We start from the raw sequence: 26,958 nt of genomic DNA, 5'->3' as shown, positions 1-26,958 counted from the left end.
TTAAAATTCTTTTATTTTTAAAGAAGCTTTAGATTGCATAAATGTTACATAAAAAAATACAGGAAAGGGAAGGGCTGTGGCTCAATCTGTTGGGCTCCTGTCTACCATATGGGAGGCCCTGGGTTTGCATCCCAGGACCTCCTTGTGAAGGCAGGCTTGCCCACATACTGCAGAAAGCTGCCTAGCCCACAGGTGCTGTGGAGCATTGCCCAGCCTGCAGATGCTGTGGAGAGCCAACTCAGCAAGGTGATGCAACAAAAAAGGGAGACAAGCAAAAATGCAGAAGAATGTGCAGCCAACAGACACAGAGAGCAGACAGCAAGCAAGCTGCAAGGGCGGGGGAGGGAGTGAAAAAAAATAGGAGATTCCTGTATACCCCACCCTTGCCCCTCCCACACTTTCCAACATTAACAACATGAAATCATTAGTGTGGTACATTTGTTAAAATTGATGCATACATATTGAAGCATTGTACTAGCCAAGGACTATAGTTTACATTATAGTTTCCACTTTGCCGTGCACAATCTTACAGATTTTGACAAAATGTATAATGGCCTATATTCATCATTGCAATGTCTGCAAGATAATTCCAATGTCCCCAAAATGCCCCATGTTGCACTTATTCTTCTCTCTCCCTCCCCTAGAACTTCTGGTGACCACTGTCTTTATATCAATTTTACAAGTTCTTCTATTTCTAGAACAATAAGCCTACTTTAGCCCATAGTTGCTTTCCCCCCTATGTCTGTTAATTCCTCAATCTTGAGGACTTTGGAATTGTGATGCCCAGTCTGCTTCTGCTTGAGAAGGGGTTTATATCCCATGGGGAAGATGGATGGAACTGTCTTGTTTACAATTTTAGATGCTCTCTTCTTTTGGGATGGGCATTGTCCATCATTATTCTTTTGATACTTGTTCCAGGTGAGCTCGATGAACTGAAGAGTAGGTGTTGAACATCTGCTAAGATTCAGGGCTCAACTGGCACATGAAGAGGTCAAAGATGTAAGTCTCTTGGACATATACTTAACAAGTATAGTGCAATTATAGCTTCAAATAAAAGGGGCAGAAGAACCATGTTAGGGAAACTCTAAATGAGTCTAACTCTGTTATACTGGGGAGCATAAATTCCAAAGTAAGGTCCATTGACAGGGTGCCAAATTCCTGAGCTTGTCAGCCCTGCTTATAGTGTCTGGATCTCTCTAGAGCCCCCAGGAATCTCTGGTGGCCACAAGAGGCTAGAATAATCATAAGTGTATGTTAGTCCATTGTCTTGAGGATTTGGGGATGGTGATGCCCACCTTGTCTCCAATTGTCTGCCCTGCCTTTAGTGTCTAGATGTCTCTAAATTCCTCAGGAGCCCCACTATTTGAGGCATTGTTTACTGTAGCAGTCAATGAGATGCAGCTGAGACATGCATAAGCGTAACCTCTGGAATAACCTCCTGACTTACTTTGAAGTCTCTTAGCCATGAAAATTTATTTGTCTTTAATATTTTCCCCATTTTGTCAATGTCTTTATCCAGATTCAGGCTTGTTGGTGCTTACTAACAATCCCTCTATGCCAAGGAGGCTCATCTCTGGGAATCATGTCCCATGCCGGGGGGGAAGGTAGTGTGTTTATATGCTGAGTTTGACTTACAGATAGACCACAACTGAGCAACAAGGAGGCTTTTAGGAGGTAACTCTTAGGCAATATATAATACTAGGCTGATGTTCATAAGTACAACCATCAATATTAAGGGCCTGGCATAATGGTCTGTCCTCCTTTGCTAGGCAATGCCCATGTACTCAGAAGATTCCTCTATTAGAGAACATAGCAGGACTTCACAGGATGGGAATTCAATATTCTTTCAGCTATTATGTGGGACTCCATCCACCAAGACAATGCCCCATGACCACCTGAACATATTCATATGCTATAGAGGCTTGCCCCAGGTGCACCCATCCTTACACATCCCAACACCAACACCCTGCACCAACCTCTCCTGCCACTGTTTTGACCCTTCTGTGATCCAAAGCCTCCCCAAAAACAAAGCCAAAAAGAGAAACTAATAAAAAATAAAAAAATAATAATAATTTTAAAATAGCAAAGTGCAAAATTAAATTTATAAAAAATAATAAAAATTTTAAAAATCGCCAGTGTTTCTCATTGCTGTAAGATCTGTTATCTTTTATGTACAGTGACAATTTCTTTCATATGTTCCCCCAGTGTCTTATATTTTTCACTTTATCTTCAAAGAAGCTTTAGGTTACAGAAAATTCACATTGAAAATATAGGGGATTCCCATATACCCAAACTCCTCCCCCACCCCCCACTCTCCCATTAATAACATTTTACATGTGAATGATACATTTATTACAATTGATGTACAAACAGCAAAGCATTGCTACTGACCATGGTCAATGGTTTACAGAAAGATTTACATTTTGCATGTACACATTATAGGTTTTGACAAAATTTAAAATGACCTGTATCCATTATTGCAAGATCATGCAGAACAATTCCAGTGTTCTGAAAATGCCCTATGTTCCCTCTATTCTAGTCTTCCCTTCCCCTCCCCTCAAAACCTATGGTGACCACTAAGTTTCAGTTTTTGAAGAATAAGGTTCATAGTTATATGGAATAATATTGAGGGTTTGACATATTGGTCTGTTTGTTTTTATTAGGTACTGCCAATGTTCTCGAGACATTCTTGTCTCTCTGAACATAGCAAGACTCCCTTGTTTATTGTGAGTCTCCACCTACTGAGATAACTCCCTATGACAAGTCGAACACTTTCATATTACACAAAATCATGCTCCAAGTGTTCCCTATTCTGCATATCATTCCACCCCTAATGCCTTGCACTAGTAATCCTCCCATCATATTTGCCAAAAGAACATTCCCACCATTGTAATTTTAAGCACAGACCTGCAAATGCCCTGAGTTTACCTGCTCCTTCTTCTAACCCTATCCTCAGTTCCAATCGTAGTCTAACCCAAGCCCCCACCCTACTCCCTCTCACATTCCTGCACCCTCAAACTCAATCACATCACTATACCACTATCACCCCCACCCACTGCCCAACCACTTCTTTCCACCTTATCATAGGATTTGCCCATAGTGAGCACTGGCTCATCACTGTCTACTCCCTTTCTGACTCTTGATAGCCTATCTTCCAGAATATAGCTCTGTCTGCCCAATTTGCTTAAATCGTAACAGTGAGGTTATGTAATATTTGTCCTTCAGTGACTGGCTTTCTTCACTCAACATAAGATCTTCAAAATTCAACCATGTTGTCCCATATGTTAATACCACATTCTTTCTTATAGATGAGTAATATTCCATTGTATGTATATGCCACAATTTGCTTATCCATTCATCTGTTAATAGGCTCAGGTTGGATTGTTTTAGACTTTTGGCAATAGTGAATAATGCCACTATGAACACTGGTGTACATATATCTGTTTCGTGCCCCTGCTCTCAGTTCTTCAGGGTATATACCCAGCAGTAGGATTGCTGGATCATATGGCAGTTCTATAGTTAGCTTCCTGAGGAACTGCCACACTGTCCTCCACAATGGCTGCACCATTCTACATTCCCACCAAGTACTATTGAATTTTGTTACTAGCATGCTGTTCAATATTTTGCATACAAATTTTTAAAAACTGGGAAACGGACTTTGGCCCAGTGGTTAGGGCGTCCGTCTACCACATGGGAGGTCCGCGGTTCAAACCCCAGGCCTCCTTGACCCGTGTGGAGCTGGCCATGCGCAGCGCTGATGCGCGCAAGGAGTGCCGTGCCACGCAAGGGTGTCCCCCGCGTGGGGGAGCCCCACGCGCAAGGAGTGCGCCCGTGAGGAAAGCCGCCCAGCGTGAAAAGAAAGAGCAGCCTGCCCAGGAATGGCGCCGCCCACACTTCCTGTGCCGCTGACGACAACAGAAGTGGACAAAGAAACAAGACACAGCAAATAGACACCAAGAACAGACAACCGGGGGGGGGATTAAATAAATAAATAAATCTTTAAAAAAAAAATTTTTTAAAAACTATTGGTCTGTAGTTTTCTTGTGGAATCTTTAAAGTCAGGATAATGAGGGCCTAATGAAATGAATTAGGACTTTTCTCTCATTTTTATTTTTTTGGAAGAGTTTGAAAAATATCAGGGTTAATTCTTCTTTAAACATTTAATACCATTCACCAGTGAAGCCATCTGCTCTTGGACTTTACTTTGTAGAACGTTTTTGATTACAGATTCAATCTCTTGCTATAGTTCTGTTATGATTTTCTATTTCTTCTTGAGTCAGTTTTGGTAGTTTGTATGCTTCTAGAAACTTTTCTATTTTATCCAGTTTATATAATTTGTTAAAGTACAGTTGTTGAAAATTTCTTTTATAATGCTTTTTATTTCTCTAAATCTTATATTTATGTTCCCACTTTTATTTCTGATTTTAGTAATTTGAGTCATTTCTTCTTTTTTTTGTTAATCTTGCTAAAGGTTTATCGATTTGATTGATCTTTTCAAAGAACCAACTTCTGGTTGTCTTGATTCTCTGTTGTCTTTTTATTCTCATTTTGTTTATTGCCACTCCAATATTTATTATTTTTCATTTGTGATAATTTTGAGTTCAGTTCAATATTTTCCTAGTTCCTTAAGGTGTGGAGTTAGTTTATAGATTTGAGAGCATTCTTTTTAGTATTTCTCAATGTATGCATTTACATGAATAAATTTCTCTCTGAGCACTATTTTTCCTGATTCCCATACATTTGTTATTTTTGTCATTTTAATTCATCTCAAAGGTATTTTTAATTTCCCTTGTAATTTATTCATTGACTCCTTGGTAACTTAAGAGTATGTTTCAAATTTTTCATTGTTTGGTGAATTTTACAGTTTTTTCTATCATTTGTTTATAGCTTCATTCCTTTATGGTTCAAGATGACAATTTGTATAATTTCAATCTTTTTAAATTTATTGAGACGTGCTTTGTAACCTAATATATGGTCTGTCCTGAAGAATGTCCCATGTGCACTTGACAAGTATGTGAATTTTCTTCTACTTCATTTATGTGTTCTATATATGTATGTTAGGTCTAATTGTTTTATTGTGTTGCTTACGTCCTTTATTTCCCTGTTGATCCTCTATCTAGTGGCTCTATTACCAAACCTGGGATATTAAAGTCCATAACTATTATTGTAGAACTGTCCATTTCTCCTTTCAATTCTGACAGTCATTCCTTCATATATTTTGGGGCTCTTTGGTTATGTGCATAAATGTTCATAGTTGTTATTTATTTTTGATGGTTTGGATTTGATCAATATGTAATGTCTTTTTTTCACTCTAGTACAGTTAAGGCTCTTCTAGACAGCATAAAGTTGGATCATGTATTATTTTTTATCACTTCTGCCAACCCGTGTTTGAATTAATTGATATTTAAATTAAATATTAATAAGGTAGGTTGTCTCTCATTTTGTTATGTGTTTTCTATAGTCATATTTTAATATCAGTTTTCTCCTTTTCTTCCTTTGGGTTTCATTAATTTTGCTTCAATTTTTTCTTTTGATTTCCTTCTCCTTTTACTTTGTTCATTATTTTTAGTGGATTACAATTGATATATTAAATTTATAACAAATCTGTTTAAATTAAAACCAATTTAACATTAGTAGTATGCAAATAATCTGCTTTAATACATCTCTTCCCTTTTTCTTTATGTGTTATCACAAATTGCATCTTTATACTTAATGTTCAGTTTAACAAAGATTCATATGTATAGTTTTAAGAATTTCTTTTTTAAATCAACAGGGATAAAAGTGAAGTTACAAGCCAAAAATAAAATAATGCTGACATTTATTCATTCATATGTCTTGATTAACTCTATTGTCCTTTCCCATCAGCATGAAGGACTCCCTTTAGCATTCCTTGTAGGGCAGAACTACCATCAACAAACTCATTCACCTTTTGTTTATCTGGAAATTCTTCATTTATCCTTTGTTTTGTAGAATTTTTTGCCATAGATAGAGTTCTTAGTTGACAGGTTTTTTTTTCTTTCCGCACTTTGTATGCCATCCACTTGAACGTTAACAGGTGTGAAATTAGCTACTTATGAAATCAAGAATCCTGTGTATCTGATGAATCATTTCTCTCTTGTTTCCTTACAAAGTCTCTCTTTGACTTTGTCTTTTTTTCCCCTTTTCTTTCCTCTTTATTTATTTTTTAAATGTTACATTCGAAAAATGTAAGAGGTTCTCATATGTCCCCCACCCCCCTTCACCCCACTCCCCTCACATCAACAACCTCTTTCATCATTGTGGCACATTCATTGCATTTGCTGAACACATTTTGGAGCACTGCTGCACCACATGGATAACAGTGACTTTATCTTTTGGCAGTTGATTATTAGTGTCTCTCTGCATTAACCTTGCTTCTTGAGTGTGTACATATATGTCTTTCTTTAAATTTGGGAAGTTTTGGCCATTTTTCCTTTTTTAGCATTAGCTTTATTCTGTTTTCTGTATAACTTTAAAGTACATAAAGTTTTATTTCCGCAGGCCTCAGGAAATATGTAGAAGACACTGGACAATCTCTCCTCCACCAAAAAAAGTTACATATTTTTGTGTTTGTCATAGAGGGAAAAACTGAAATTTATGTTAGCAATGCTGTGCAAGGTTCTGACATATGTGGAGGTCTAAAGCCAGCCTGAGTGGAGGTTATTGTCCTCTGCGCAGGTGTCTGCACAGAAGCTATAAGCTGTTGAGCATGACAGGGAAAAGAAGGCAGTGAAAAGCAATGGCAGGCACCTGCCCTGGAAGAAAGAAGAAATGACAGATTCCTTGGAGTGGTGTGTTGCCCCCCCTATTTCTTCATAAGTCATCTCTGTAGGAAGGTGCTAGACAGAGATGCAGAGAAAGAAATGGTCAAAAACTCCTTTACTATCCTAGTTAGAGGGCACTGCTACACTACAGCAGATGGTACAAGTAATCTAGTATCTCGTGGTTTAGGCAGACTCGGGATGGCATGAAAAATAAAAGGAATGTTTATAGCAAACGATTTTGCTTGGAATTCTAGATGGCCAAGCCTGAACCTTTGGACTAGTGCAACTTTTGTCTGACTTGTCAACAGTTAAAAATAAGTTTGGTTAGAAAAATTAACTGGAATCACACCTGTCACTGCTATGCTCCAGCTCATTGTTATAAAATAATATTCAATATTGAGTGAATATTCTTATCTATTACTTCCTGAGGACTGTTTTTATTCTTCCCAAATGAATGTTGGTAGAATAACCCCCAAAAGTCGAAAGCTAAAATGCACTAATCCTGGTCTGCAGTTCCAGAGTAATAGAGTGGTGGCGTGGTTGAGCTGATGTGAAAAGTTATACCTTCCTGCAGATGATCAACTGACTGTTACCCCACCCCAAATTTTAGATGGTGGTATATTTCAGTGAAGGCAGATAGCTGTGTTTCTCAGAGCAGAGAAGCAGTTTATGAACAGGAAAATAGAGGAAATCCAGGAAAGAACTATTTTGACACAGATTTCTCTCATGGCGTGAAAGGAGAAGGCAAAGAATCTGAAGGCACTTATCCAGCAATTTTGGTCACTATGCTGACCACATTTTTCCCATTCCATAGGGTCTTGAACTACTCAAGGACTGAGAAGTTGTTAAAGTTACTGCTCTCTGAAGGAATAAAGTTATTCATTTCAGAAGTTTTGACACTGACTATCCCACAATCCAGGGCATTCTTGCTCAGGTAAGTGAGCCAGCCATCTGTTTCTCTGATGGAAATGATTGGCTCTTTACCCATTACCTGAACTTTGAATCCCTACTATTGATTATCTCCTCAATGCCCACCATGTCATTGAACATCAGACTGAGCTTCTTACAGTTATCTACTGTAAAGGAGGTAATTTTGTCCTTGATTTGCATTATTGTGTTGACACACTTGTATATGTAAGCCACCTTTTTCTGCTCTGAATCATCAGTCACCAGGTTAGAGACATTCTACTGATGTTCCACTCTCCTCTTCTTGCCTTCCAGTTCAGGTATAGTTGGTTCTTTCCTTGTGACTGCTTCAGGGGAAGGACTGACTCCAGGTTTAGGTGCAGAAATGTTTTGGGGCCACTGTGTACTGGACCACTCTGAGCCTTCATGTCATCAGGTACATGTTTCAGAGCATGTGTGATGCTCTCACTCTGATTAATCTGGGCAAACAGTGCTGAGCATGAAACAGTCATCTGAGCCCAAAGGGGTAGGGAATGAGGAAGGATGCAGATCTGGTTGGGTGGGGCAAGGCCCCAATCCAGGAGAGGGTCCAGATGGCTATCCATTCAGTTCTTTTGCCACATGGACCATTTTACTCCAGACCAGTCCAGTGGTATGATTCTCCCTAATGGAAGTCTGCAGCTCTCTCCACATACTCAAGTAACATTTGACCCAGTCCACATGCTTCTTATCCACATCTTTGTACTCCTTGAGGACTTGATATGTATATAATGTGGCAGCATCATTCCTTTCTTTCACATAAGAGCCAAGCTTGGGAGCTGTAGCCACCCAACCCAGGGCCTGGATGCTTTCACTGACAGCTGAGTGAACAGCTTGTTTCCTCTCTTCTTCTCCAGAAAGGTTATCACTTCTGGGATCTTCTCTGAGATGGGTGCCAACAATTCAGAAAACATTACCTGCTGGTTGCTGGCATTGAGACTGTAGCCAAGAGAGCTCCAAATTCAGACCTGTGTGGACCACCTATGTGTGCTTCTGCACATCTACCCTAATCTTTTTACAGATTTTCAGGAACTCTGCTACAGATCCAGCAAGCAGGAAGTCAAACACTTGCACATAAGGAGCTTCTTCTTTTGGATGACTGTCTTCATATCCTCAGTACATGTCAGATCTGGTATAGTACCTCCAGATGACCCACCACCCTCTCCAATCATTCTGTATATTTTTTGTTTTTAATCAATTTTATTCATACATATTAATAAAGCACACAATTCATCCAAAGTGTTCAATCAATGATATTTGCTATAAGCATATAGTTGTACATTCATCACGTCAATCATTATCAGAGCATTTTCATTATTTCAATAATAATAAACAAAAAACAGACAAATAAGAAAATTCCTCACCTCTCAATCTCTCTGTGTTTCCCCCATGGTACCTAGCTGCTGCTTCTGGCTGTTCTATCTAAAGTGTATAATCAATGGCTTTTAGTATACTCACAATGTTGTACATTCATCATCTCAAAATTTTTAGAACAATTTCATTACTCCAAAAAGGAAAAAAAAAAAAAAAAAAAAGCCCTTATCCCTCCATCTATCTTTTTCACCAGAATCTTCCCTCTTTGGCCTTTATTTAGATCTGCCTTCTGCTTTTTCTGTTAGCCTTTACAACGGGTGGCCATGGCTAATATATACCTTTAATTATTTTCAACAATCACCATCTGAGAGGTCCCACCAATGCTGGAAGTGTTCTGATGGGGTGAAAAAAAAAATGATAAGACTCTGAAACTTGGTAAGACACAGAGAGCCTTCATGCAGGTCATAATGCACAGGTACAATTTTTTTGAGAACATGGTGCACATTTCCCCCTCTGGCAGCAACAAGCCATATCAGGAACATGATCCACTGATCCAAAGGCATCTTCAAGTTTGGGGAAAGGGGGGATCTTTGGACAGCAGGAAAATGCCATGACATTTTCTTAATGAAATTTGGTGAATTCTTCTTCATTAAGCACTTTCCTGCTTCTTGTACTTTTTCTGTGATCTCAGGTTTCCTAAAAAGTTGATTTGTGCATTTTTTGCAAACTTAGTGGAATGACAAATGTTTAGAGTTTCTTACTCCAGCTTTATCAGTGACTTAACTGATTCTTTTAATTGAAATATTTTGGCCAATAAATTTTAGGCATAAACTCAGGCAATATCCTGTGTAGTGGGGGAGGGGCACATACATATGCATACATGTGCATACATGTGTTGGATGAAAGGAGAGAATTAAAACTATCTTCTCTAATAACCCTTCACCCATTCTGGATGAGTAACATCCTGAGAGCAAGAACTGGATCTTTGTCCTTGTGTATCCATGGTGCCCAGCACAGTACCTGACACAGACCTGGTTCTCAAATGCTTGTCATGTGAATGAAGTTATGTGTATGTGGATCATTCAATTGTTCACCATACAGACTGGCTCATGTTACTTTTGCTCACCCTTTCATTGCTAAGTGATCTCTAAAAGGTTGCTTATGTTAGACTATTCCTGAATGCTTGAATCCTATTGTCCAAGAGCTCTGTATTAAAATGAATATACACATAGGTAGCCATAAACTGAAAGAAATTGCTCACTCTCTGGGTATCTATGTATCTCTGTTTCAAAGATATCAAACACTTTCATTGAAGTTTGGAGCTATACTCTGGCTCTTTTGTTAACCTGGCCTTTGGCTTTGTAAATATTAATAGCATGGAGACTGCAGGGGCATGTTCTATACTCAACTTTGGCCTTTTTACTTACCAGAAGACTATTCTGTCCTCTAGCCAGTGGTGACCTCTTTCTAGTATGCTGACCATTGTCACAACAAGTCTACCCAAGCCACAGCAGAGAAACTGATCCAGGAAGATTCTAGTCTTAGTTGGCTGCTAAGCAGAGCAGAATGGATGTGAGGACATTAGGATATTATGGAAGTAAAGGGTTGGTTCAAAGGATTCCTATACACAGAGTGGGAGGTTAGAAGTGGTTAACAAACCTGATTCAGTTGGATGTTGTGAATTGAAGCTAATGAAGGAACAGCAACTACACAGTATCCTAGGTGATTCTGAAAAGCAGAGGCATCAAACAGCAATACAGAATGTCAAAGGAGTATGGGGAGGCTGTGGGAAACATGGTATCTTTCCATGCTCTTGTCTCCTGCTCTGACAGGACCCACTGGACACTCTCTGCTGCTACTGCTTCCCAAGAAAAATGAAGTGACCCTCACAAAGGCAAGTGAAACTGAGGAATGGGCCTGGCTTTGATATGTTCCTCACCCAAAGCCTCCAAACAGAGAAGTTGCTCTCATCTTGTTCATTCTCATGCTTCCCTTTTCTGATGCTGCACCCTCTGCCTGGACCTAATGCTCCTCATCTTGTCTCCAAACCCCATCCTTCTTCAATCCATCTCTTTGTCCCAGTTCTACCACACAAGCTAGAGCCCACCCTGAAACCTTACCCACACCTGTGTGGATGGTACAACTTAAAGATTATGGTCGTTTCCATGGTTGGTCCTCTTAGTCACAAGTAATAAGATAGAAATATTCAAGGTCAGTTTCCAGTCTTATGCTTGCATCTGACTCTACAGCACCCAGATCTTGAAGTGGGAGGTATTTGGGACACCCATGGGTACATTTCCCACTCCCTTGAATGAGACAGAGGGTCTCTGGAGCCTTTGGGGGTGCATTTGGCAGACTCTTGTGGCTGGACAAAGTTAACAACTCTTAGGAAGGGGCTGCCTGGTGACCTATTCTCAACAGACCAGTGAGCTGCTTCATGGCAGTTTGAGATGATCTCTGATTAACTTCCACTTCCCAGAGACCATAATTTTATATATGCATTATAATAGTTTGATCACTGTTTCTTCCTGCACTTAGAGTCTCTTCATTGTCAAGCTCTGAGGTGCTTTATGAAAGTAATACAGCAATGAAGATACTTACATGCTCTGCCCTAACAGGTGGCCCATTTAATGGAGGAAGCAGACAATTAAAGAAGCAAATGCAACACAAGGTATTGTGCTCTAAAGGGGCAGGTCCAGAGGAAGTGCATTCACCTGACCTTGGGGGCAGGGAGATCCCAGAGGTGGAGATCATTGAGTTGACATCTTGGAGCCAAGTTGTCATCTAGAATCTACTAGTGTTACCGGATTTTATCTAGGTTCTTTGACTATGCTGCAAAAATGAATTTCAAGAGCATATTGGTTGAGTTAGGTCAATAATTTAGTGAGATATGGAGGGACGAGAAATGGGAAAAAATAACAGATCAGGAGTCCTAGGTGGAGAGTAAGGAGTTGAAAAGTGATAAAGTAAGCTGATTTACAGACTACAGTTTCCCATTATAGATTATAAATGTCCAGGTTTACTTGCATGGCCATGTGGCAGAAGAAAAATGATAGAAGCGGTGCACAGAGGGCAGGAACAGGTCCAGAGGCGAGAGAGCAGGAGAACGAGAGCGCTAGTTCAGGCCTTGTATGTGGTTTTTTGAACTGTTAATTATTCCACCCTTTGCTAATCGCAGGGGAGGAGTTCCAGCTGTTTGCTATTTTGGTTGATTACCCACCCATCAGTCTCCCAGGAGGGCCCAATGATAAAGTCCTTGGGGAATATCCGGGGCTTCTCCTGGCTTCCAGAGGAAGTCTTTGTTCTGGATGGCAAGGTCATGGGGGTGGGGATCTTCCAGCAGCCATCTTGGGGGTTATTGATGTCCACGTGGACTCTCTGCCAGGTTCCAGATCCATCTATTGATTCCTTATCTTATTAGCCTGCTTCACCGGGAAGGGGGACAGGGATGTGCAAAGTCTCAGAAGCAAGAACAAGTAAAGTATGAGATCCCTAGAGAATGAGTGAAGTTCACTGTGCCATCAGAGAAGACAGCGAGTAAAGGAAGTTGTGAAGAATGGGACAGGCAGAGGGGAGCAGAACAGAGTGCATTGGACCATACATGGAGGCTCAAGATGACTATCAGCAAGACTGTAGAGTAAGAAAATGTATAAATATGGTCAAACAGAAATTATTAATTTTCCCAATTTGGCAGGGCAAGTGGTCTCCATTTCCTTCTTTATTCAACATATAGTTTGGTATTGTTCTCATCTTTCCTTCAGTTTCTATGATAGCTTTCTGAAAGGCTTGGAGACTGTAACATTCAATTTTGCAAATACATTCATATTTGTTTACTTTTGTATTTCCATGCACAATTTATCGTTAGATCCTGGTTCAATGAGGCTAGGAGACGGGTAGAGAAAGTTTTTTAGATTGCCAGAAGGGTGGGGTCCAAAGTTACTTCAACCCATCTGAGTGACTCTAGTTTGCACTTAAATAGCCTGGGGGCAAGGTGCTTAGCAAGAATAGTGAAGAAGTACTGATTTTTATCCTTTTGGGAAGGGGTCTTTGAGGATGAAGTGTACATGTAGGAATGCTCGATAGGATGTCTGACAATCTTGCGATCTGCTTTGAGGTAAGGCATACCCTGTTTTTTCAGGGGCAAAGGGTGAGAGTTTTGGCCATTTGTCGTTGGGACAGGGGAGACAGGCTGGAGCAGGCTGGGGGTCACAGGTGGGTTATTTCACCAAATGTGGCTAACATTCCCAACTCTTTTTGGTATAGTAAGGGATAGGGAGTGAAAGCTGGAATGGGGGCGATGATCATCTGATCATCTGGCTGCTTCCTGCTGTCACGCAGTGTTGTGGGGGATGGTGCTACTTCCCCTCTGGCTGCCCGTAGCAGTGGGATTTTTGAAAATTTGAGTTTAGGAGCATGTAGCTGACTCTTCCAATGAGTAGGATATTGTCAACATGTGTTTCAGTCAGGATGGGCACTGTTTTTTGGATGAAGTCAGAAAAGATTCTGAAGAGACGAGGGCCAAATATTAAAAGACTGAAAGCTGTGATGAGAAAGGGAACAAAAGGCATGAAGAAAGACTTGATCCACAGTGCCTAACCTCCTGCAGAATTAGAATTTTTTTGGTTTATTTTTTTAATTTCCTTGATGACTCTTTGGACTTGTCCTGAGTGATTTTATAGAGAGAACACTCTTCTCCCAAAAAGGCACATGTGTCACCTTGGGTGACTGTTACAGCATCAAGTGCTCTTCTATTCTGTAGGAAAATACATGCAGAACAGTTTAGTTTTTGATGCTGGAGCCACAGGGAGGGAGCCAAGCTGTTAGACTGATAATTTACAGCTAGCCTTGTGGAGAGAGAGCAGCTGAGCCCAGAAAGAGAAGCCCTGAGAAGAGAAACTACTAGCCTTATGCCAGCCTACAACTGAGGTTAGAATAAGCTCAGCTCATTGAGACTTAAGAGGAAGGCTGAGCCCTCACAGAGAATGGCAGCCATCTTGCTCCAACATGGCAACAAACTTTAGCGAAGAAAGTAATTTACCCTTTATGGCATTGTGACTGCGAGCTTCCATCCCAAATAAAAACCCTTTATAAAAGCCAACAAATTTCCAGGACTTCAGATCAGCATCGATTTGGCTGACACATCCAGTATCCTTTCCTTTCAACCCACAGAACTCTCTTTAGCATCTCTTCTGGGGCTAGTCTATTGATGACAAATTGCATCAGTTTTGGATTATCTGGAAATGTCTCCCTCATTTTTCAAAGACAGATTTTCCAGACATAGAATTCTTGGTTGAGTTTTATGTAAAAACTTTTTTTTAATAAATTGAAGAAAATGTGGTATTGGTGTGGAGAAAGTGGCCATGGTGGCCGCTGGGGGTAGGGAGTGAGAGGAAGAGATGTGATGTGGGGGTGTTTTTGGGGGTTGGAGTTGTCCTGGGTGGTACTGCAGGGACAGTTACCAGACATTGTATGTCCTCCCATGGCCCACTGGTGGACTGTGGGAGAGTGTGGGCTATGGTGTGGACCATTGACCATGAGGTGCAGCAGTGCTCAGAGATGTATTCACCAAATGCAACAAATGCCTTATGATGATGGAGGAGGTTGTTGTTATGGGGGGAGGAGTGGGGTGAGGGGGGTGGGGGGTATATGGGGACCTCATGTTTTTTGAATGTAACATTAAAAAAAAAAGACAAAAAATATATTTTAAAAAATAATTCCTTTAGCTCTTTAAATATGACATCCCACTGCCTTCTTATTCAGTTTCCAAAAACAAATCAACACTTCATCTTTTTGAGGATCCTTTGTTCTCAGTTCTTGATAAAACAGATGTAGATTGGAATTTCATTGAATCTGTAGATTATGTGGTAGACTGATGCCTTAGCAGCACTGAATCTTTGAACCCATGTGTGTATTATATTTCCTAATAAAGGTGGGTTTTAAATTCTCTAAGTAATATCTCATAATTTTCAGAATAGAGCTTTATACATCTTCCATTAAAATCACCCTTATAGTTTATATTTTGATGTTTTTTTATATTTCAATTTTTGATAATTTTGATAATTTCTAGTATATAGACAACTGATTTTTTCTTTACTTTGCATATGGTAAACATTAAATTTACTAATTAACTCCAATTTTTAATAAATTTAAGAGTTTTCTATGTACCCAATCATGTCATTTGCAAATGAATGCCATTTTCTTTCATAAGTTTTTAGCTTTTTCTTTCTACTCTTGACTTATTACATTAAGTCCACCATTATATCTGTATATAATGGAAAGGATGAGAGAAGACATACTTTTCTAGGTGTTTATTTAGGTTAAAACATTCATTCTTTCAGTATTACATAAAGGGGAGTGGAGGTGGCTCAAGTCATTGGGCACCTCCCTCTCACATGGGATATCCTGAGTTTGGTTCCCAGTACCTCCTAAAAAGATGAGCACACAACAAATGACAAGAGTGCAGAAGTGAAGGCAAACAATGGGGGGGAGGGGGGGAAGAAGTAAAAAAAATAAATCTTTAATAAAATAAAAGTATTACATAAAATATGAAATCTGTTGTTGAGAACCATTTTAGTAGGAAAACATTCAGCAGTCTTTCAAAATTATGTATGAAATTACTTGAAAAGTATCTATATATGCATGCATTGGATCAAAATTTTTCCTTTTTTAATGTCCAGGACTGGATTTCCACAACTGGTCCTTCAGAATGGCATTCCAATGGGTCTTGTAGATTTTGGAATCTATTACATGCTTATATTTTAAGAAAAAGACTTGATTCTTGCCATTACTGAGGGGCAATGGGAACTACCTGGGACTGTGCTTCACTCAGTGAATGGCTAAATACAAGATACTCTCACCCATTGAGAAAATATTTTAGGATATCCAGGATGGCAGGGAAAAAGAGATCCAAGATGGTGAGGGAATAGCAGGTTTCCCTCCACCTCCAGATCCTGTAGGATGGCAGGCAGATTTGTGGGGTATAGGGAAAGCCACAAGGCCATGGGAATGATTAGAGAAGGTGGCTGGAGAAGGGTGCCCAGCGGGGCACTGGGGGAGTGGTTTAAAGTACCCAGCCAGGAACTGAAGGAGAGGGGAGCTGCAGGGCAAGATGACCAGGGCCTGGGTGCACAGACATTGGGTGAGCAGATGGTCAAAGCAGTGTTGGGGTGTCCAAATGGGCATAAGGAGGGTAGCAAGCTGTGGGGTGGTTAGACCAGTATAGGAGTGCCCAGCCATGGCCTGAATGACTGGCAGGCATGGGAGGCCAGGGGAGAGGGCAGATACACAACAATCCAGGCAACAATCCAGGTGCCTACCCAGACCCCAGGCAAGTAGCAGGCCATTGGGTAATCAGTGTAGTATAGGGGTGCCTGAGCTGGCACCAGAAGAGTGGCCAGAAGTGGGGTGATGTGGCCAGTGAGAAGGAACCTAGTCAGACAAAAGAAGCTTGAGGGGGAGGCCTGTTTACTTTTTCCTTCTTCCTTTCCTCACCTGGGTACTTGTGGTGAGAGGCTGTGGGGTGATTATTGGTGGGCACAATGAGGAGAAACCAAGACCATTACCAGTGGCCTGAGAAAGCCCCATTTTTTTTCCCTTCTCCCTTTTCTTACCCAGGTAGCTGTGGGGAGGTGGGCTGTGGGGTGATTGACTGTAGGAATGGGGAGCCACCAGGAAGGAGACTAGTTGGTTGCTGGTGGTCTGAGAAGGAGGCCCAGTTATTTCTTTTTCTCCCTTTCCCCATTCTGATACCTGAGAAGAGGCAGGACATGGAGTGACTGACTGGCAGGCCTGGGTGGCCAGAGAGACTAGCCTTTCTCAGATGTCTGAAGAGGGAGGCCCTGTTGGTTTTTTCCCTCTTTTTGCTCTCTCCTACCCTCCTTCCTAATCTGGACACCCACAACAAGAAAGGACATGGGCTGAATAATTGGCGGGCAAGGGCAGCCAATAGGGAGGAGCCTAGCTGGAAGACTGTAACCTGAGAGGGAGGCACTCCTTTTTTCATTCTTTTTTTTCTTCTCCTCTTCCTCTTCCTGTTTTTCTTGTCTCTTCTTTTTCTTTCCTTTTTTCCAAGTTTATTTTTATATATTATCTTTTATGTTTCTTTTTATTTACATATAGTTCTTTCTTTTCCTCCCTTTCTTTTTGTTCTTTTTCTTTGTAACACTACAGACTCAGAATAAGAGGAACCAAGTGTCAAGGAAGACCCTTAACACAATGCCAAACAAATATCAAACCCTAGCCAAGAGAGAGAGCATATACTCATCAACTTGTCTGTCTATGGCCCAGACAAATGAACAATCTAAAAAGCAGAAGGAAACCCAGAGTTAGGAACAACTAATCAACAGATGCCCAAACAAATATCCTAAATCAATTCAATGAGATGATGGAAGATATAAAGGATATTAAAAGACACCGGGAGAACATACAGAAGAAACTGTAAATACACATAAAAAATAAAAGATCTTATGGTAATGAAAAGCATAATGGAAGAAATTAAAAATATACAAGGATAACACAATAGCAGATTTGGACAGGCAGAGGAATGAATTAGTGAAGTGGGAGATACCACATTCAAAGTCACAAGGTAGAAAAGATAGACAAGAAAAGCAAAAAAAAACCAGCAGGGACTCAGGGAATTGAATGATAGCACAAAAAGCACAAACATATACATTAGGGGTATCCCAGAGTGAAAAGAAAAGGGAAGAAAAGAGGGTAGTAGTGGCTGAAAATTTCCCAATTCTTATGAGGGACATGGATATACAGGTCCAAGAAGCACAATGTACTCCAAAGAGAATAAATTCTATCAGGCCTACTCCAAGATACATACTTATCAGATAGTCAAATGCCAAAGATAAAAAGAGAATCCTGAAAGCAGCAAGAAATATATGATCCATCACATATAAATGTTGCTTGATAAGATTACATAATTACTTATCTGAAACCATGGAGCTAAGAAGGCAGTGTTAAGACATATAGTGCTAAAAGAAAAAAACTACCAGCCAAGAACTCTATATCCAGCAAAATTATCCTTTGAAAGTGGACATAAAAGTATTCACATATAAACAGAACTTAAGAGAATTTGTCAACGAGAGTCCTGCCCTTCAAGAAATATGAAAGAGTTCTTCAGGTTGAAATGAAAAGACAAGAGAGGTAAGTTTGGAGAAGAGTGTAGAAAGGGAGAATATTAGTAAAGGTAATTAAAAGAGTAAAAAGAGAAACAAAAATAAAATGCAACACATATAAGCATAAAGAATGACTAAAGTATTACATTTACAGTAATAATATTAAATGATAATGGATTAAACTCTCTAATTAAGAGACAAAGATAGGCAAAATGGATTTTAAAAAAAGATCTATATGCTGTCTACAAGACACTCACTTTAGACCCAAGACACAAATAGGTTTCAAGTGAATGGCTGGAAAATAATTTTCCATGCAAAAAGTATATCACTGAAGAACAGGCAGTGGCCAATGAAGGTTCTGAGGACAGGGAGAAGGAAAAACAGGTGAAATATTGGGGCATTCTTGGGACTTGAAAATTGTCCTGCATGATATTAGAACAAGAACAGGCCATTACACATCTTGCCATAACCTACAAAATTGTGCAAGAGAGAGTGTAAACTACAATATAAACTATAATCCATGCTTAGTGGGAATGCTCCAAAATGTTTTCATCATTTGTAAGGAATGTACCACACTAATGAAGGATGTGGTTAATGTGGGGAAATGTGGGAAGTATAGGGAGCAGGGCATATGGAAATCCCCTCTATTTTTATGTAACATCAATGTAATCAAAACATCTTTTTGAAAAAATTAAAATGTATATAAAAAAAGGGCTGGGGTAACTACATGAATATTGGACAATATAGACTTTAAATGAAAAACCTATTGCAAGACACATAGAAGGAACTCTATATTAATAAAAGTGACAATTTACCAAGATGAAATAACAATCATAAATATTTATGCACCTAATCAGGGTGCCCCCAAATACATGAGGAAACAGTAACACAAAGGGGAGAAATAGATGCCTCTATGATCACAGTGGGAAACTTCAATACACCATGCTTAGCAATAGACAGACCATCTCAACACAGGATCAATACAGAAAAACCAACCTTGAATAATATGTTAGAGGAACTAAACTAATGGATGCATACAAAATATTGAACCTCCAGAAAGCAAGATATATATTCTTTTCAAGTGCTCATGGATCATTCTCCAATATAAACTATGTTATGTCCTAAACCAAGTTTCAATGAATTTAGAAAGATTGAAATTATATAAAACACTATCAGAGGAAACAATGGAATGAAGCTGGAAATTAATAAGGGTTGGAAAACAAGAAAATTCATAAATACATAGAGTTAAATAACACATTCAATCAGTAGGTCAAGGAGGAAACTGATTGAGAAATCATAAATACCTAGAAGTTAATGAAAATGAGAAAACAACATATCAAAACTAAAGGGATGCACTGAAGGCAGTATTGAGAGGGAAATTTATGGCCATAAATGCCTACTTTAAAAAGGAAAGATAAACTCAAAGACTTACCTGCACATCTGGAGGGAAAAGAAAAAGAACAGCAAACTAATCCCAAAACACACAGAAGGAAAGAAAAAAACAGATTGGAGCAGAATTAAGTTAAATATAGGGAAAAAAAAAGAGAGAGAGAGAGAAATAACAACATGACAAGTGGTTTTTAGAGATTAATAAAGTTGACAGACCCTTAGCTAAACTAACAAAGAAAAAAGAAAAGATCCAAAAACTAAAATCAGAAACAAGAGGGGATATCACCCGTAACCCCACAGAAATAAATATTATAGTATCACAAGAGGATATGATTAAAATCTGTATGCCAAAAAGGACAACTTAGATGAATTTCTAGAAACACATAAGCAACCTATATTGATGGAAAAAAAAAAAAATAGAAGCTCTCAATAGGTCAATCACAAGCAATGAGACTGAATCCGTCACCAAAACCTCCCAACCAAGAGAAGCCCAGGACTTGGAAGGTGTGGGGAGCTACCCGCTGTAAAACCTATTTACAGCCTCCAACAACATGGCGGATTTCACAACCCTGCCCCGCCATTTTCTCCTTCTTCTTCCTCCTTGTTTCTTTGTTCTCCCCTTACCACCACAACTCTGGTAACCACAGCACCATGCATGCGCAAGGCGTGAAACTCTGCAGACCCGGCGCGAACTTTCAGCAAATCCTCTCCTTGGATGCCTGTCACCTGTGAGACCAGCCTATCACCTATGTACACGCTCCCTTCCCTCAGTATAAATTGTACTGCCCTACCCCTAATAAACGAGGCTTGATCAGAATCCTGTCTTGCCTCCATTCTTCTCGTCCCCTACCCCCGCTCCTTCCCACAGGTCCTAGAACTCGCCCTGGCCGGTTCGGAGCAGGAAGGCTTCACAGGTGAATTCTAGAAAATAATTCTCAAAAGTACTAAAATCCTACTCAAACTCTTCCAAAAATTTGAAGAGGAAGAAACATTACCTAACTCATTCTATGATGCCAATATTAGCCTATTACAAAAGCCATGTAAAGATACTACAAGAGAAGAAACAGACCAATCTCTCCAATGAATATAGATGCAAAAATGCTCATCAAAATACTTACAAATAGAATCCAACGGCAGAAAATCAAATGAATTATACACCAGGACAAGTGTTTTATTTCAGGTATGCAAGGATAGTTCAACATAAGAAAATCTTTTTTTTTTAAGGCTAAGAGGTTTCAAAGCAAATCAGGGAAGTCATTCCAGAGGTTAAGCTTATGCAGATCTCAAACATTTCACTAACTGCCACAGTAAACAAAGCCTCACAGGAGTTCTCCCAAGGGTTCTAAGGATATCTGGACACCAGAGGAAAGGCATACAGCCTCATGTTATCAACACCCCTTCCGTGGGTCCTATTTGAGAATATATAATCTATTTCCCAAATATAACATAGTTATATCCATTTATAATTCCCCTCCTCATGATTCTTCCATGACTTTTATTTGACCCTATAATTCTAAAAATATCCATTAACTATATCTCAAGAGAATGAAATCTTTGAATTGTTCATATCCAGTTGAGCCCTGAATCCCAGCAGAGCAGCAGCCAACTCCCACTCTCTAGTTCCTTGAGCTTGTCCTGGATAACCAAAAAAATGGATGACAAATAGTTTCTGTCACAAAAATACAAGGTGTATCTACAGCTGCAACCAAAACAATTCCTTCCATCTGCCCTATATCTTCAGCCACTCAGCCTGAAGTAGTCAGAGCAGACATCATCCCAAATCCCTCAAAAATAATGAATGAAAATAAAATAATGGTGTGTGTAATCATGGACCAAAATAGATGTTATTGTAGTTATCGTGTGTAAATGGAAAAATGTCTAACACTGATAAAAAGATACTGGTTGCCAGGAATCCAAAAGGAAGGGGTAGGAATGAATCCATGGATAATGGCATATTTGGGGCTATAAGAGCCCTCTTTATGATACTGACATGGCAGATGCATGACATTATGCATCTTTCAAGGCCTCTGGAACTGTACAGCAAAAAGTCTAAAGTATAATGTGAACTACAGACTTGGATTGGTAACAATTCATCAAATTGTAACAAATATCCCACACTAAACTAAGATGTTAACAATAGAGGAAAGGATGAGTGTAGGATACGTATATGTATATTGGAAAAAGTATTTGAGAAAAAGTATATTTTAAAAAACAAAATAAAATTTAAAAGAGAAGGGTCTAGTCACTGAAATGAAATATTGTTTCCTCTAAGATCAGAAACAAAGCACATATTTCTTACCCTTCAGATACTTAATAACTGATCCGAGTCCATCACAGACACATTGAAGCAACCACAGAATCATATTTAATTACCCTAGAAGACTTCCAAATCAGACTTAACACATTCTATCCCAAACCTTAGCACTTATACCATGAACCTTCACAATGCAGTTCTCAGACACACAATCATTTCCTCTAACTTCTCAAACACTATCTTTTACAGAGCCACAATCACTGATCCCCACAAACTTTCCAGTCTCAAAATAAATGATTCCACATGATTTTTTATTGAATACATTTTCCAGCATGAATTTTCTGGAACTCTTCCAAGGGGTTCACCCTCCCAGTAAAGACTTACCCCTCTTATTTCATATTTTCATTATTTTCCTAAAGTTTTGCAAACCAAGGCTTGTGCTTGGATAAATGATAGTGAACAATGATTACAGATCTAGTATTTCAATCCTGTAAAGTTCCCTCATTTTACTTAAGGGATAAATTATAAACTAAGGCACTCCCACATTGAGTATAAACAGAATTTCTCTCAAATGGGATTTCTCTGGTTTGCTTATTAGTGTTGAATGAGGATTCTTCACTTCTATTACACGTATATTGTTAGTACTCTCATGGTATAGCATCAGACTATGCACTAACTGTCTTGCTACACAGATGAACTTCTTATAAATTCTCTCCAGGATGAATTTAGGATTAATTAGGCAGTATGGATGAAAAAGGAGCTGCACATTGATTATGAACCTACTGTTTCTGCAGTAAATGATTTCTTGAGCAAGCTTAAATGCTAAATCTATGGCTGAAGACTCTTCCATATAAATACTTAAATTGTGAGTTCTCTCATTTCATTAAGTGCCAGAATATTGACTGTGGCTTTCCCACATAGATAGCATTCAGAGTTTCTCTTCACTTTGAATACTCTCATACAGTCTATGTTTAGAAAAATTAGTGTTTTCCTGTATAGATATTCTTACAGTTTCTCTCCAGTGTGAGTTCTCTCATTTTTTCTCAGATTAAGATACTGAATGGAGACTTTTCCACACTGATATTCACAGGGTTTCTATCTAGTGTAGGTATTCTCACATTTTCTAAGAACAGAATATTGACTGAAGGCTTTTCCAGATAGATGACACTGATGGGGTTTATGTCTGGCATGAGTTCTCTCATGTTGTCTAAGATTAGAACACCAATTGAAGGCTTTTCCACATAGATGGCATTCAAAGGATTTCCCTCCACTGTTAATTCTCTCATGGTTTCTAAGTCCACCATGTTCACTGAAGGCTTCCCCACATATGTGAAATTGATGATGTTTCTCTTAAGTGTGAGTTCTCTCATGTTTTCTAAGATTAGAACACTGAATGAAGGCTTTTCCACATTGCTGACATACATAGGGCTTTTCTCCAGTGTGAGTTCTCTCATGTTTGGTAAGATCAGCATACTGACTGAAAGCTTTCCCACACAGATGACATAGATGGGGTTTCTCTCCAGTGTGAGTTCTCTCATGTTGTCTAAGATTAGAACATCGATTAAAGGCTTTTCCACATAGATGACATTCATAGGGTTTCTCTCCAGTGTGAATTCTTTCATGGTTTCTAAGAGTACCATATTCACTGAAGGCTTTCCCACATATATGACATTGATGGGGTTTCTCTTCAGTGTGAGTTCTCTCATGTTTTCTAAGATTAGAAGACTGAATGAAGGCTTTTCCACATTGCTGACATACATAGGGCTTTTCTCCAGTGTGAGTTCTCTCATGTTTGGTAAGATCAGCATATTGACTAAAGGCTTTCCCACATAGATGACACTGATGGGATCTTTCTCGAGTGTGACTTCTCTCATGTCGAGTAAAATCACAATATTGACTGAATACTTTCCCACACAGATGGCATCCATAGAGTTTCTCTTCAATGTGAGTTCCATTATACTGTCTAAGGACAGAGCTTTTAATAAAAGCTTTAACACTTTGATGGCATTCATATGGTTTACTTCTAGTGTGAATTTGTTTATGTACATTAAAAGATGACAGGTCACTGGGGACATTTGCAAATTGTTTGTTGAAATATGGTTGCTCTGTCATGTGAGTTAATGCATCTTCAGTCACTGAGGATCTTTGAGTGGAATCTTCTTGCAAATAATTACATTTAAAGGAATTCTTTTGAGGATGAGATTCCTGCTGTGGGGAAATTAGATGAGAGACTGTAAAACATTTGCTCATATACATGAATTTCTTCATTTACCTACATATGAATTCTAAATTAATCCTTTCATAATAGTCTCCAATTAACATGTAAGGTTACTTATATATATACACTATTATATATATACACTATTCTCCTTCATGCACAAATTTTCTCTACTGTTGCATCCCAACTGCAGCCCTGTCTGATCTATTTAAACTTCATGATATTTCAAAGACTATGTATATGAAGAATGTTTATGCAATTATCTATTCTTAGAACTCAGTTTAGTGTTTTGTGTTCAGGATAATGTTTCCCTACATTCAAACTATTAAAGATTTTTCCTGGATTAGTATTTAACCCCCAAATTAATAACAATCAGTTGATTGTACTGAATTCCTAATTTATTCCATCATCAGGTATCTTTTTGGGCAGATAGGTTCACACCCATAAAACTTACCAATGACAGGATAACCGATGTGTCTTTCCTGAAGATATGTTGCATGAATTTCATTAGCTGCTTATTAAAGGCAATTTCCCTGCCTGTCAAAATTGAAAACAAAACACAATAAATTATTAAAATAATATTAGGGAAATGAAAGTGTTGGAAAGTCCTAAATAACCTTGTTAATGTGTTTCAAACATTGGCACTTTTCTGGGAAAGAAAAATCAATGAATAATCGAAGCAGAAGAAAACATTATAAGATATTACAATCAGAAGAGTTTTTAAGATTGAAATATGAGAAATATGAAAAGAATTTGAGAACTCAGGGAGGCAAATAGAGGGAAAACCCTGCAAATGTAGGACCAGGACAAGGTTCATTTTGTGAAAGTTTAAGTCCAACAGCAAATGTATATCACTTTCCCAAAATCAAAGATATTTCAAAAAAGTTTGAGAATTATATAGAATAGAATAATGACACTTACAGAAAACTTTCCCAATATTCTCCTTACATTTCAGAAAATATAACTCACCTAAAGAAAGCAGAAGTTCATATTTCCAAAGATTTATTACTAACTGACCATGCCCCTCTTCTACTGAAGCACAGGCTCCAAGAGCTCACCTGGACTCTGGATTTGGGGAAATTCTATTTCTTCTCTCCACAGTTCCTCTCCTTGTGCCAACTGGGAAAGCACATCTGATTTGCAGACATGGTAGCCTGTTTATAGGAAAAAAAAATAGGTGTATTTTGAATTAATAATTGATAACAGTGTAGTATCATCATACCATGGCAGGCTACCAAAGAAGGAAAGGTAAGCACTGAAGGTCAGTGAGGGATAAGTATCTTGAACACAGAAAACATTAACAATCTTTCACCAGTGAAGGGGTAAATATTGAACTTGTGCCCCAATACCATGGGATGTTTGGTTATTGCTGCTCATACTCAAAATCAATGAGAAAATGGCATATATTCTAAATAAGGAGCAATTCTATTTTCCCACAATTAATAATTATTTTCAAACATAATCCAATAAATATAAACTCTACCATAACTTCCAAATTATATGTTGAAAGAGATATACCTGATATTTTTATTACTGTGGTCTGAAGCCTCCACATACTCCTGAGAGCAGAATAATTATTTCAAAAAGTTTAGTCACTTATCCACTCAAAAATTATTTATTGTATTCCCAGACCTGCTATGTGTGTTGGAGATATGACTTTTAAGACAGACCTGAAGTTGTGCTCAAGATTACATTCTATTGGGTTCAAAACGTAGATGTAAGTAAAAGGTAAAGAAACAAATTTCTTATAACAAATACCACTGATTGTATACTTTGGATGAATTGTATGCTTTAATATTTACCAATAAAATTGATTTCTTTAAAAGAAAATTTTCATTTAGGCAGTTGTATGTGTTTTAAAATATTAATAATATAAAATAATATAAATGTTTTAAAATATAAAAATATAATATAAAAAGTATAAAAAAATTACACAACAATATGGAGACTCTGATCTCCATAGATAGCTGAATAAATGACTAGCGGATACATGATAGTAGTCAGATTAGATAGATGATTGATATATATTGATGATAAGATTCATTTTGAGAGACTCACCCACTGAGACCAGATTATTGATATTCTCCAGCAACACTTCTCTGAATAGCTGTCTCTGGGATGTGTCTAACAGGGCCCACTCTTCCTGGGTGAAGTCTATAGCTACATCCTTGAAAGTTACTAACTCCTGAAACATCAGAGAAATTTGGGTTCATACAGAGCTATCCATACCCATGTCCTGAGTGTGATGCTTAAAATAATAGCACTGAGGATGCACTGAGGAACCAGTCAGTATATGTGTTTGGAGTTCCTGTCAGAACATTCTCAGTCCTGAACTGCCATCTGCCTTTAAGTTGCACTCACAAGTACAAACTCCAAATACATAAAAGTCCATTGGAAAGGAATATTACATGAATGTGGTGCGAAATACACCTGGAAATTTCTCAAGAAACTCTTCATTGTTACTTCACAATGCTTATTATTAAACTTGCTACAAGCATTCATAACTAAAATACACTTTTTCACCAATTTCAAGTAAATTTACAGGCTTATCATAAGATAAGCAAACCATAAGTTATTTTTCAACAAGGACTATAGTTAGATGATTCCCTTGGATAGATGACTTCATTTCCTCTCATTTATAAAATCATAAACCAACATGTTATGCATATGTATTTTACTGATCCAGTGAGGTAATATGTAAAGTACTTTCTATGTAAATTCTATCTACAGGTCTATTATTCATAAAAATGGCAGAGAACATTGAAGAAGTACACAAAATTCTGCAGAACTGAACAGGTTTCACACAACACTCAGGATCAGTGAGTGCTTGCTCGCTTACTTACCTCTACATAACTCAGGTGTTTGATATAATGTTTACATACACATGATTCAGAATGACAGGCCAAGGACCCCTGAGACTACTGTACTGAAAGA

At 38.6% G+C, this 26,958-nt stretch overlaps 1 protein-coding gene and 1 pseudogene across 2 annotated transcripts in view; both read right to left on the bottom strand.

The window, feature by feature from the left end:
• Positions 1 to 7,545: 7,545 nt before the first annotated feature.
• Positions 7,546 to 23,110, bottom strand: LOC111758658 (adenylyl cyclase-associated protein 1-like; annotated as a pseudogene).
• LOC101428052 (zinc finger protein 596-like) overlaps positions 22,101 to 26,958 on the bottom strand; it is a 32,721-nt gene continuing 27,863 nt past the window's right edge. For both annotated transcript variants that reach the window (XM_058296724.2, XM_058296725.2), the window contains exons 4-7: positions 26,083 to 26,209; positions 25,083 to 25,178; positions 24,479 to 24,561; positions 22,101 to 24,014 (exon numbers count right to left, since the gene is read on the bottom strand). In XM_058296724.2, coding sequence (XP_058152707.1) covers positions 23,157 to 24,014; positions 24,479 to 24,561; positions 25,083 to 25,178; positions 26,083 to 26,209 — 1,164 coding nt within the window. In that variant the 3' untranslated portion in view covers positions 22,101 to 23,156. The remainder of the gene's footprint in view (positions 24,015 to 24,478; positions 24,562 to 25,082; positions 25,179 to 26,082; positions 26,210 to 26,958) is intronic.

The sequence above is a fragment of the Dasypus novemcinctus genome, chromosome 5 (assembly GCF_030445035.2).
Source record: "Dasypus novemcinctus isolate mDasNov1 chromosome 5, mDasNov1.1.hap2, whole genome shotgun sequence".
NCBI classification, from domain to species: domain Eukaryota; kingdom Metazoa; phylum Chordata; class Mammalia; order Cingulata; family Dasypodidae; genus Dasypus; species Dasypus novemcinctus.
This window is presented reverse-complemented; position numbering and strand designations above follow the sequence as displayed.